Source organism: Podarcis tiliguerta (assembly GCF_965153285.1).
Source record: "Podarcis tiliguerta genome assembly, chromosome: 6".
Taxonomy (NCBI): domain Eukaryota; kingdom Metazoa; phylum Chordata; class Lepidosauria; order Squamata; family Lacertidae; genus Podarcis; species Podarcis tiliguerta.
The window spans coordinates 20,295,171-20,307,567 of record NC_139539.1 but is presented as its reverse complement, the minus strand read 5'-3'; the positions used below and the strand labels follow the sequence as shown (position 1 = coordinate 20,307,567).

Here is a 12,397-nt window from a genome sequence, read left to right as displayed (position 1 = left end):
CTCTATGTGGTTTGGGGAGGGTACACACAAGAGGTCTCCTGAGGCACGAGCTGAACAGACCAATATCAGCTCTGAGCAGGCGACCGTAAAAACCACAGGACGCATCACACAGCAACACTGATCATTATCTCCCTTTCGAAAGCGGGCCTTTGCTTTTATAGCCATCGAGAGGAGAGGCCGTTAGAGCCGACTTTATTACAGAGCAGTCATTACTCAGGCCCCCTTTAATCTGAGAAACCTGCCGCACTTTTTCCCCCCACAAAAACTTAATTAACAAAAGCTCGTAACACGGCATGAGGTAGGGATTATTATCTGCCCCATTTGGCAGGTGGGGAGGGGGAAATCTAGCCTAGGCCCTTGGCAACACCACCCAGGAGTCTAAAGTTGCACATCCTTCCATGATCAAAGCACTCCTGTGCCCTTTTGGGCCAATGCGGTGAATGGAAGAGCATGGAAAGCATCATAAACTAGGCCTGTGGTGGTTATTATAAAGCTAAGGAGGCCTTATCAGTCCCCAAAACACAGAGCTCTGCAAGCTCTATGGGGCTTGAGAGGTCAGGGCTATTAACATTCACAGACACTATTTGCTGCACAAAGGAAAATTAAAGCCATCGTGCTCGGAACTGCAAAGGATGATTTCCCTAGCAGGGAGAATCCAAAAATTAAAAGCATGAAAATATCAAGGGGGAAGGAACCATTTCCAGTCTGGGAACTAGAGGTGGTCTGCAGCTGGTAGGCCTTGGGTAGAGGGAAATGCTAGATTTTATAAAGTTCTCACAGTTGCTTTGTCTTTGACTTCCTCATTCACGCCCTCCTTTAAAAATAAAATATCTGGGCATCTGGTTGTTTTTGCACGATTCCCTAACCTTCGCCTGCAGCTCACTCCAAATAGCATAAGAGTCCAGATGGATAAGGCCAAAAGCCCATTTAGTCCAGTATCCTGTTCACACTGTGGCCATAGGACTCGGGCACAACAACACCTAGCCAAGCTATGATTTGACAGCAACTGGTATTCAGAGTCATGCTGCCTCTGATAGTGGAGGTATAGCCACTGTGGCTAGCAGCAATTGTAGCTAGTAGCCTTATCCTCCAGGAATTTCTCTAATCCTCTTTTAAAGCCACCCAAGCTGGCAGCCATCGCATCACTGTTTCTGGTGGAATCGAATTCCGTTGTTTAATTATGAGCGCTTACTTGGCACTCACGTTTACTTGGACGTTAGCCCATCACGTTCACGGGGCCCCGCTTCCCGATAAGTGTGTGGCACCCCTAGTCTTTTGTGGATTTCTGCTCAAAAAACCAAATAGGATCCAAATGCTCAGCAAGCACAGAGTTATGCAGCCACGGCCATCATCTGCATGTGCAGGAATGAATTAGCTTTGGGGCTGATTGAAGAATAGCAATCAGATGTTTCAAAGGAGTAAATTGCCTGCTTTTCCCCTTCATTTCCTACATCCAGGTTGCTTTCCGCAAGGGAAATGTACGACTGGCCTCCCACGGCTAAACTGCTTCCTAGAGACCTTCCCTCCCTTTGGCTGTCTCTTTCCCCGTGCCACTAGACACAAGGGAGCGCTGGAAGGGAGGAGGACGCTGTTGCAGAAGGAAACATCTTGAACTAAGAAAACAAGCACCGGCTTTCAGAATGAGAATACACCAGCCCAGCTGCCTTTCAGACAGACACCTTGTGGCAATTGCCAAGCAAATGCATCTGACCGGCAACAGCGAGGAAAACAGGAAGGCTCGTTTAGGTCTGCCCTTCTCTTTCTTTCACCACCTCCCTCCCTTCCTCCGCCTTGCAGGAAAAGAAACAACTTGTTTTTACACAAAACAGATGGTTCAACCTTCCCCGGCAAGCTGAAGCTTTATTATCAGCACCTCCGGAACCTAAAAAGAGGCACAGGGCAGAGCAAGGCCCAGGAAACCATCGCCCAAAAGCAGCCGGGCTAAAGCTTTCTTCTAGCAGCCACAGGAACCAATCACAGACCCGGGTGAAGTTTCTGAAAAGGGATTCAAACATGCAGATGTTGTCACAGATACCAAGAAGCTAAATATTTAGCAGGGTGCCTGGAGATAGATGGATAGAAAGATAGATAGATGCCAAAAGGATGTGGGTATATTTCATCTGATGGCAGCATGTGTGCTACACAATAGGTAGTGAAAGAACTGAAGATTCCACCACAAAAAGACTCCCCACCATAATAATTAGACAAGTATGCAGCTACAACTAAAACATTGTTCGACTCAGCTTTTAAGAAAACGATACTATTATTTATTTGTTGTTGTTGTTACTTATATGTATTAGTTGCCTCACAATATAGATTCTCTAGTCAACATACAGCAAGTCGCCAGGGAGGTGAGGAACAAGTGACAAGCCTGAGTTTGGACATTATGCTAAGCCAAACCATAGCTCAGCTCCCAGTGGTGCAACAGATGAGGGAATCAGCAAACCAACTGCAGTTTTCTCCCTGTGCACCAACACACTTGCTCTTTCATGGCAAGTCACAGTTTGGCAGCATTACATGCAAACAAGGCCCCTGACAAAACAATCCTATACATGTCTAACTCAAAAGTAGTTACTGCCAAGTTCAATGGGCCTCCCTCCTACGTAAGTACATCCTAAGTCAGGGTTGCAAAGATCACAGTAAAATGTAAGAGACGTCCAGAAGCCTTAATTTTAAACAATGTGGTAAACTCAATCCTGGTTGATTGTCCAAAAAAAAAAAAAAAAAGGTAAGAGGATCATAACATTCTCTAGGCTTTGTGATTTAGGATATCACCAGATGTTTCCATTGCAATAATTACTATCCCATATCTAACTGAAAAGCATCTTATTTCACCGCTAATGTTGACATTAAGATGTTTGTCTTGGTTTTTTTTTTTAATCTCTTCCTTGTTTCACAGATTTATCTATCTGCGTCAGCATCTGGGGCTGCTGCTTCTCCTCTGGTATTTTAAACCGACTGTATAAAAGATTTTGGTGTGTTAATGGAACCTTTTCAGCCAGAAGCATCACCTATAGGGCTATGCTCAGGCTTAATAATAAAGTTCTTCCCACACATGTTTTGTATTATAGAGGAAAGGGGCCTTAGCTGAAATCCTTATGAATGTAATATCTCTTCTCTTCTTGTAGAAATGGGGCTGACAAAGAGGTCTGCATGTACCATTCAGGGCAAAAATGCTTAGCCGGCTTGACTGGTGGCAGAAAAATCCTTTTTCTGTTTTTGCAAATGTGCTATTACAATAAAACTTGTTTTTCTAGCCCACTGTACTTTCTATCTGGCCACACCTCAAATGCAATCCATGCTGAACCCCAGGATACATAAAACACACTTGGGTCAGGATCCTAAACATACCTATTTGGAAGGAGATCCCACTGTAATCAAAAGATCCCCCCCCCCAAGTAAACAGAGCTAAAATGGGGCTGTTTAGCTGCAATCCTAGCCAAGCACAGCATTTTAACAATGCTGGGGGGGGGGCGTTAAAAATGGTGTGTTTTTAAAATTTATATATATATTCAGTAAAATAAGCTTGAAAGTATAATCAAGTCCTATATACTGATTGTGCAGTTATTTTTATGCACTATGTATCCTTACATAGCCTAAACTGAACCATCCATGGACAAGAGAGAGGTGAACAGCAGGGCCCCAATATTAGCAGATTTAAACCCCAATATTAGCAGATTTAAATATAATAATGAAAGAGGGCAAGGGGTACAAAAAAATAGATCGATGAGGACTGAGCATGCTCAGGGCATATGGAATTGAAAAACATTGAGAGAGAGAGACAGAGAGAAATGGAGTATCCAGGATGACTGGCTGGTGCCAAGAACAAGAGCACCTCCACACTGCAGCATTTTTGTTGCAGGTTCTGCTTGCACTGAGTAACATGCAATATTTTTGTTAGAACAAAATTTCCCCTTCTGACATACAGGCTAGGATTCACAGAGTCCTTCCATCCCTATGGAGAGCTTTCCTCACCCTTCCTTCCACTGCAGCCTTGCACGTGCTGAAAAGCTCCTCCCCAGAGTCTGGAGACCCCTCTGAAGCAACAGACAGTGCAGCCTGACAAGACTCGAGCGGGTATGGGGTGGGGAGCAGCAGGAACCCCTGGCTTCCCAAGAGCACCCAGAACTGAATCTCACTCATGCATCCTTCTGTTTGGATGCCGTCCATCCAGCTGCTGAGAATTCAGCAACAGGCATTCAGCGAAGCACGTCAAGGATAAAAACCACGGTAGAGCCTTTCAAAACTCAAAATTTTACAGTCCAAAACAATCCAGCACGGACCTGCTTCTCAGCACTGTAAACTGTTGATCGCTCTGCAAATAAGCCTATCAAATATTTTATTGTAAATAAAACAAAAGAGGCTTTAATAGCATTTCACTGCACTGTTCAATAAGCGTTGTGACAAGTACTGTGGCTTTTGGGGGGGAAATTAAAAAAAAATGTCCTATTCTGTAATTTCCAAGATGCTCTCTCTCCTCCAGCCCCTCCTCTCTCACCCCCCCCCTTTTGACCCACAGAAGTAAAATAAAGGCTGTGGAATCCTTTATACAAAGCAAATAAAAAACGGGGCCTCTGTGTGTGAGGGGGAGAACCCCCACCAAGCACAGGGGGAAAGGTCTCTAGGCACACACAAAAGAAAACCTTTCCCTTAACTGCTCCATAACCACATGCTAGTCTTCCAAGGAAAGTTCCCGCCTTAAAAAAGAAAGAAAAGAAAAGAAAAATGCTCTCAGTAACACAGTCTGATTTATAAGCAAGCCTACAGCATCAAACACAGAAGAGGATTCTTTTACATTACCACGGAAGCCCGGAAGCCCCTGCAAAGCTCTTGCCTCACTATGCATTGAATTTGGCTGTTTGCTCCTTTTAGCATTATTTATGGAGAGCACTAAGTGAAGTCTGGAGCTTGAATGGTAAATATTTAACAAGGGGGCACCAGCCCAAACCACAAAATCCAGGCACACATCACCAGCACTTACACGGAAAGCCTGTAGTTCACACGAGGATGGCAATCTTGCACGAGTAAAGAAAAGCTTCCTTGCACTGTGTTCATATATGAGCTTTACGTTAAGCAGTGCTTTTAAAAAAAAAGTTTAATGGTACCCTCATTTTGACTCAAGACAATGACCATTTTATAGTTCAAATTGGGAAAAATAAACACAGCAAATGGACAAAAGTACAAAGATTCACAAAATGTTTAGGGGTATGCGTACCCCTACGTACCACCCAGAAAAAAGCACTGGCGTTAAGAGATTTAAACTGAGTACAATAGGAGTGAAAAGAAGAATTCAGCCATGCACAAGGTTTATGTCCGACCGAGTTGTAATGTAGGATGGAGCATCGTTCCCCAACCAGCTGTCTTCCAGCCACTAAACCACTAAGCCACTAAACCATGGCTCCAGCCGGTGGGATGGTGGGAGATGTGGCCCAACAGCATTTGAAGGCCACCTTATGAAGGCTTCGGTAGAGCTATTTATTACCTTTGTCTCCTAGCCTTCTTCCAAAAATGGCACACGTGTGGTTATCACATTTTATCAACACAACAACTCTGTAATGTAGGGGCTGTGCTGAGAGACAGCAACTGGCCTAAGGGCACCCAACAGACTTATGGCTCAGTGGAGTCTGAATCCAGGGAGCTCTAGTCAAAGTCTGGCACTCTATATAGCTATTTGGACCTCATTGATGCTCTTGCACAGGTGTATGCAGGTATCCGGAAGCTGCTTTGAAATACAAATGGTCCTTTTCCAATGGTCCACTCTATGTGTTACGTCACATTTCTTCTATCAGATGCTTACCAAAAGACATGTCCTATGTAAATACAACACTCAAAGATGTTGACGGGAGCGTTGTGGGGGGGGGGGGGGACACACACATACCGGTCCTGTTCCTGCACTAGTACACTCCAGGGAGTTAGCCAAGTTGGTTAGAGTGTGTTGCTGACAACGCCAAGTTTGCAGGTTCGATCCCCATATGGGCCAGCTGCATATTCCTGCATTGCAAGGAGTAGGACTTAGATGATCCTCAGGGTCCCTTCCAACTCTGCAATTCCCGAAAGTTGACAAGAGATTGTGGGCTGTTCACAACTAGCATACTTTTCCCACTTAAGGCAATAGGGTAGCCCTCCTAAACTAAGTTGCCTAAGAGCAGTTTGAAATCCCCCAGGTACAAGGCATGTTTACTACGGACATGGGTTCAATTGCGACTATATGGAAATTCCTGGGTGCCAGGCTGGCAGCCACAGTTTAAAAACCTCTGCCTTTGTCCAGAGTTGATTCCATTTCCACGGCGCGTGTTTCTCCTTCTTGCACACTGGGACAAGTGAACCGTTGTAACACCACCAAGCTACAGTCAAGCAATGTAGTTGAGATCAAAGAATCATAGCACCTGAAGGGGATCCCCATGGGTCAGTTACTCCAATCCTCGGTGAATAGACACTCCATTGTGATGACTGTAACCTAGGTTTAAGATGAACCATTTGGGCTGCAGGTGGAGCCTCACAGGAACGAATGCTAAGGTGAGATGTTCAGAGCAGAAACCAGCACAACAGTACTTGTCTGTGAAACTGTTCTGCATGCACATCATTATGCATAAACCCACTTGCCACAGGAGCTGGTCCTCTGCATGTAGAGTTAGCAAGTCATCAGTATAACAACCAAGACACTGATTTCTGACACGGTCGTTCTACATGTGAATCAGCCGGCTCATATAGTGAGTGCGGCATTTTTATATATCCTATTATCCATAAGAATACCTATGAAGGTACATAGGAACTTTCTTTATACCATATCAGACTATTGCTCCATCTAGTTCAGTACAGTGGTATCTCTAATTGCGAACGGGATCCGTTCCAGAGCCCCGTTCGCAACATGAGCCGAACACAACCCGCGCCTGCGTGTGCGCGGGTCGCGATTCACTGCTTCTGCGCATGACGTCATTTTGAGCATCTGCGCATGCAGCAAAACCTGGAAGTAACCCTTTCTGGTACTTCCGGGTCGCCGCGGGACACAACCTGAAAAGATTTAACCTGAAGCAAACGTAACAAGAGGTATGACTGTAATGTTGATCAAATAAACATCCAGATTATTTAACAACTCTCTCCCGAGACGTCCTAGCATGCACATACACACACAGATGAACACGAGAAGCATCCTCTCAGTTAGAAGAATGATCCTACAAGTATCTATCAAACTGTGACATGTCAAAGTTAAATGTGCTCAGCTCATTCCTGGCAAACAACCAATAACCAGTAGCCTAGCCTGCGGATGACAAAAACCACTCAATACTTGGGACAGAAAAACTTGGGTTTGGTTTGTCTGGGGTGAGACAGCAGTCTTGATGGTTGAGCGACATGCGCTTTTTATAGCAGCACATTCCACAAAAACAGAACTTCAAGAACACAAAGCCAGCAGCCTCTGTAATTGGGAGGTTTGGAAGATTACATACTCTTTGGGTTCAACCATAGATAGAGAGAGAGAAACCAGGACTGAAGTTGGTGTCAGTCCTTAAAGCAACTATAACTTTTCCATTCAACTGTTATGTCAGTGAGTTCGTGGTGCTAGACAGTGGGGACAGAGAGGAAGAAAATCCTTTTCTACACAGCAACCCCCAGCGGACGTGGTCTTACAAACAATCTGAGGAAAACAGAAGGGGCTACCTACTCTAAGGGGCAACTTCATCCAATATCAATTGTACTACTCTTTCCCTGTTAGTGTGCATGTGTGAATGGCATTAATGCAGTTTTAAATGTACTGGCCCCATTTCTAAATTGACTGAGGCCATAAAGCACAAGTAGGAACTTGTGGCCCTCCAGATGTTGGTAGGAATACAACTCCCAACATTCCTGACCATTTTCCATGCTGGCTGGGTGTGATGGGAGTTGGGATCCCAACAAACCCACCCCTACCAAGAAGGTGGACTTACAACTGCTTTTCAGCCTTCCTGCGATTTTGTTTTCTATTTCCTTCATAGTGTGTCACGACCTTGTTTCTCTTCAATGACCATGGCCATCTAGCAAGGCTATTTTCTCCACCACCCTACCAAACCAGCTCAAGACATTTTGCAGCCTGAAGCAAAGGGCATATCATGCCCACCATTCCCTGTACAAAATCTGACTGGTCTGGCAGTTGAATGTTACCTGAACGTTGGGGATGGGTTAGCATCCTCCATGACATCCAAGGGTGATGGTTAACTCAGAGAGTGCAGAGCAGGCTGTGGCTGACACACATGGTCCTGTCTTCCAGATGTCAAAGAAATAAACAACTATCGGACTTTTAGAAGACATATGAAGGCAGCCCTGTTTAGGGAAGCTTTTAATATTTGATGAATCAAAATATGCTTCTGGAAGCCACCCAGAGTGGCTAGGGAAACCCAGCCAGATGGGCGGGTATAAATAAATTATTATTATTATTATTATTATTATTATTATTATTATTATTACCATATTATTATTCTTCACCCTGAGTCAGCTACCTCACTCTAACTAACGAAAGGGCCGGCCCTGTATTGCATGTGTATTGCATGTACAATGCATGTGTATCAGAAAGGACGGTACTATGAGCAGGTACACATACACATTAATAGTTTAATATGCACCCGTATTAATTTTTAAAGTAACACTCTGATGCACTTATAATTGGCATGCCTTTCCCTACCACCAGGCTGTCAGTTTCACTGAGACACATGAAAGGTGTTGGGAAAGTAAATGGACTGTAGGAGGGTGGCACCACGTGTATCGTGATGTGGTAGTATCTACATCTTGTCACAGGGCAGGATCTATGGTAGACAAGTGAGGAAGTGGTGTCTTCAGACTACTAGCTAGTAAAGGTGTGTAGTGACATTTTAGGGCACTGGTGGGGGATCTATGGCCTTTCAGATGTTGCTGGACTAAAACACCCATCATCCCTGACCACTGGCTATGCTGGCTGGGACTGATGGGAGTTGGAGTCCAACGACAGCTAGAGGGCCACAGATCCCCATCTCTGTTTTAAGGAGTGAAAAGCAGAACTTGTGAACAATGGTTATATGTGTTACCTGAAGCAAGAACAGTCTGCAGTGATCACTAAAGAACTCTGTAAAGAAGTACCAGTGGCTGAATTTACTTTTCTCCTCTTTCCTACTCCCTTTTGCTTTCGTGTCATGCTTTTTAGACTGTCAGCCTGAGGGCAGGGACTGTCCTGTGACTTTGCATGCCTTTCTAGTAAATTTTATTATCATTAATATTGCTGAAAAGCAGAGTAAAAACGCTTCCAATAAACAATAACCCTCTAAAAGATGCACATTTCCTGATGTTACTTACGTCCATTGATTTCAGTGGGTGTACCTCAAGTATGTTGCGCATAACCCAAAATATTTTATTTCTACCCCACAGAATTGCAATGAAAATATTCAAAACAAAACAATGGGATACAAAACACATATAGCAATAGAAGTGACAAAAGCCTTGGCAGAATAAACAAATCTTTACCATCTGGTTGCAAGAAACAGTGCCAACCAAAGTTCCCATCAGAGGGAATTGTGGTGCCACTACTGAACAGGCCCTGATCCCTGGCACCAATCAGCTTCAGTGGCACTTAAGAGCCCAGGCAAATTCATATGGAAATATGTGGTTCTTCAAATACACTGGGTCTAAGGCACCCAAGGATGGGGAATCTCAGGGCATCCAGATGTTCTTGAAGTGCCACTCCCATCAGGCCCAGGATGCCCAAAGATCAGGGATTATGGGAGTTGTAATCCAGCGCTATCTGGAAGGTCACAGGGTCTCCATCCCTAGACCAAAAATTAGCACTAGCACTTAAAATGAAACGAATGGGTAACAAATGCAACTGATCCAAATCAGTGCAATCTGGTCAAACTGCCAAGCCTCTCTGACGTTGAATTGTGGCAGCCAAATTTTGCACTGCTTTAAAGTTTCCCAACTGTGTTTGAAGGCAACCCTACGTAGGAAACAATACAATTGTCTTATCTAGATGTAGCCATTGTGCATAAACACACCAGGATACTGACTCTTCAAGCCTGAACAGCATATGATGTCAGTGCAGAACGGGCACGATGCACTCACAGAAAAGCTATCCCAGTGCAAGCTTGCTGTGCTACTAACAAAGAAGCTAGAAAGCTAGCACAACTGCGGATGTTTGCAGGCAATGCTCACAATCGACTGTTCCTTCTCAGAGCTTTGGAACAGTGGGAGGACAGTGTTAGCCACAAAGGGGTTGTGTTTTGTGCAAAGGGAGAAGTGTGGTGTAATGCTAATGAGTTCCAAGTGCCATGGCAGCAAAATAAATGAGAACTACCCAGATGGGAAAGTCATTTCCTGAAACTTTTCAATTTGCATGGGGAAACGAATTACCCCCACATGGGCAGACAGCCTCCCACGGCAATCACATATCTATATTTACTATTATGAAGCAATAGATGTATGTTCTGAGGGAGAAACCACACTCAAGCAAGGAAGGCTGCTGGAACCCAAGTTGAAAGAGTGAGAAGAAAAATTAACTTTCAAATTAAAAGCAAAAGGGTTTCTGAGAATGCCAATTATTGTTTCGGGGGGGGGGGGGATACAGAAAATGCAAAGTATAAAGCGCACACAACATCCTATTCAACATCTTCCAAGTGAATGATGTCAATGGAAGCTTCAAAAAACAGCAGCCACCCTTAGGCTTAAGCTTAAGACAGGAAGTAATTTTATCACTTTGTTCTTTAAAAAAAAATCGTAGTAGTACTAGGTCACTGTTGTTTGCAAAGGGCTCCCTCTTTTGCCAGCTCAGGCACCTTCTGAACTATCTCAGGAACGATCATCTGTGTAAACATCTTGAAAGCCTTTGGATATTGAAAGGGAGGATTTAAAAACCACACCTAGCGTCTGCCAACAAGGCTGAGTTTTCCCAGCATGGGCTGTTGCCACTAGCCACCCAGCGGGAACCCCACGGCTAGCAAGCAACCACCTCAATTCCAAACAGCGTCTGCTGCACGTTCTGAAAACCCGCGGGACGGAAGCGCTCTCCTGTCTTTGACAAGCTCAGCTTGCAAAAACATCCACTCGTTTTCCACTAGCGCAGGAAAGCTCCGCTGCGTCCTCTAGTTGCATGCCGGTATCCACCACAGTTCCCAACACTCAGCTCCTTCTCAAAACAAAACATGCAACCCCATCTCAGTGTGCAAGAGCGGTGGGGCATGCATACTGCCTTCGGGCAATGTGACTGTCCAAGGCACGGCACCCTCCTCCCCCCAAAAAACACCAATCCTGAGCCGGGTTCCCCCCTCCGCGCGCGCGTGAACCCACTACCCCCACCTCCAAGCCTCCGGTGTGCAGGATGGGGCCAACTCTCAACACTCCCAACTCCTTGGGGGGCCACCAATCCCTTCTGCCGGCCCAGAGGGAGTCGATCCTCCAACTCGCGAGGGAGCAACGCAACCCTGCGAAGTTCCACTCCTCACCGGAGACTCCTCTCAAGTGTAGGTCCGCGCCGTGCAGGGTGGAAACGACCCTTTCCACGACCTAACCGTCCGGTTCGGCCCGAGCGCGTCCACGGCGCGCCGAGGTCGCTCAGCTGACCCTCGTCCTCTCGCCCCTCGGCGCGACCTTTCCTCTGCCCCCGATGCCCCCCTCCCGCCCTTGCCCGTGCCACTCACCGACTGCAAGAAGCGCAGGGTGCACACGTAGTCCCTCTCCGTGCCCAGGATCTCGTTGAGGACGCAGAGCCGAAGGCGCAGCTGCCGGTCCGTATCCTTGGCAGGCTCCGAGGGCGCCGCGCCGGGGCCGGGGGCCGCCGCGACCGGGGGGGCCGCTGCCGCGGGGGCCGCTGCCGGCTGCGCTTCCATGGCGGGGTGGCTGCCTCCTTGCCTGCCTGCTTGCCCGACTGACTTGAGTGACTTTCCGAGCCGGCTGCTGCTGCTGCACACCACGCTCTCCTCAAGCTCGGCGCCCGCCTCCGGCGCCCTCCATCCCCGAGGCACGCGAGACGCACGGCAAGGCGAGGGCTTCCCCAGCCCGCCGCCTACGAGCTCCCACTGGCAGCCGGAGCGCCGCTCAGGGACATGCCGAGGACAGCGGCGGCGGCGACAAGCGCAGCGCAGCGCCAGGGGCACTGAATGGAGCGCGAGCGGGGAAGGGAAGTCCCGGCGCCCGAGAGGGGGGGGGGGGCAGAGCGCGAGGGCTGGGGGCGTGGCGAGGGCAGCCAGCGGGAGGGGGCGGGGGTCGCGCGGCCAGGCGACGCCGGCCCCCGAGGCGAGGGCGGTGCTCCGAGGCAGGAGGCGGGGCGGGACGCCTTGGCGGGACAAGCCCAAGTGCAAAAGCAGGAGTTGAGAGACTGCGGTAGGCGGCGCGGGAGAAACAAAGGCGGCGAGGAAGACTCCCGAGCGTGGCCTGCGCGCGCCACCCGGAGCTGCTTTGCACGCAG

General features: G+C 47.2%; 1 protein-coding gene across 1 annotated transcript in view; it reads right to left on the bottom strand.

Annotated features, from left to right (window-relative positions):
• PREX1 (phosphatidylinositol-3,4,5-trisphosphate dependent Rac exchange factor 1) overlaps positions 1 to 12,113 on the bottom strand; it is a 220,634-nt gene extending 208,521 nt beyond the window's left edge. Inside the window, exon 1 of the mRNA XM_083446700.1 lies at positions 11,631 to 12,113. Within this exon, the coding sequence (XP_083302826.1) occupies positions 11,631 to 11,819 (189 nt within the window). The 5' untranslated portion in view covers positions 11,820 to 12,113. The remainder of the gene's footprint in view (positions 1 to 11,630) is intronic.
• Between the last annotated feature and the right edge of the window lie 284 nt (positions 12,114 to 12,397).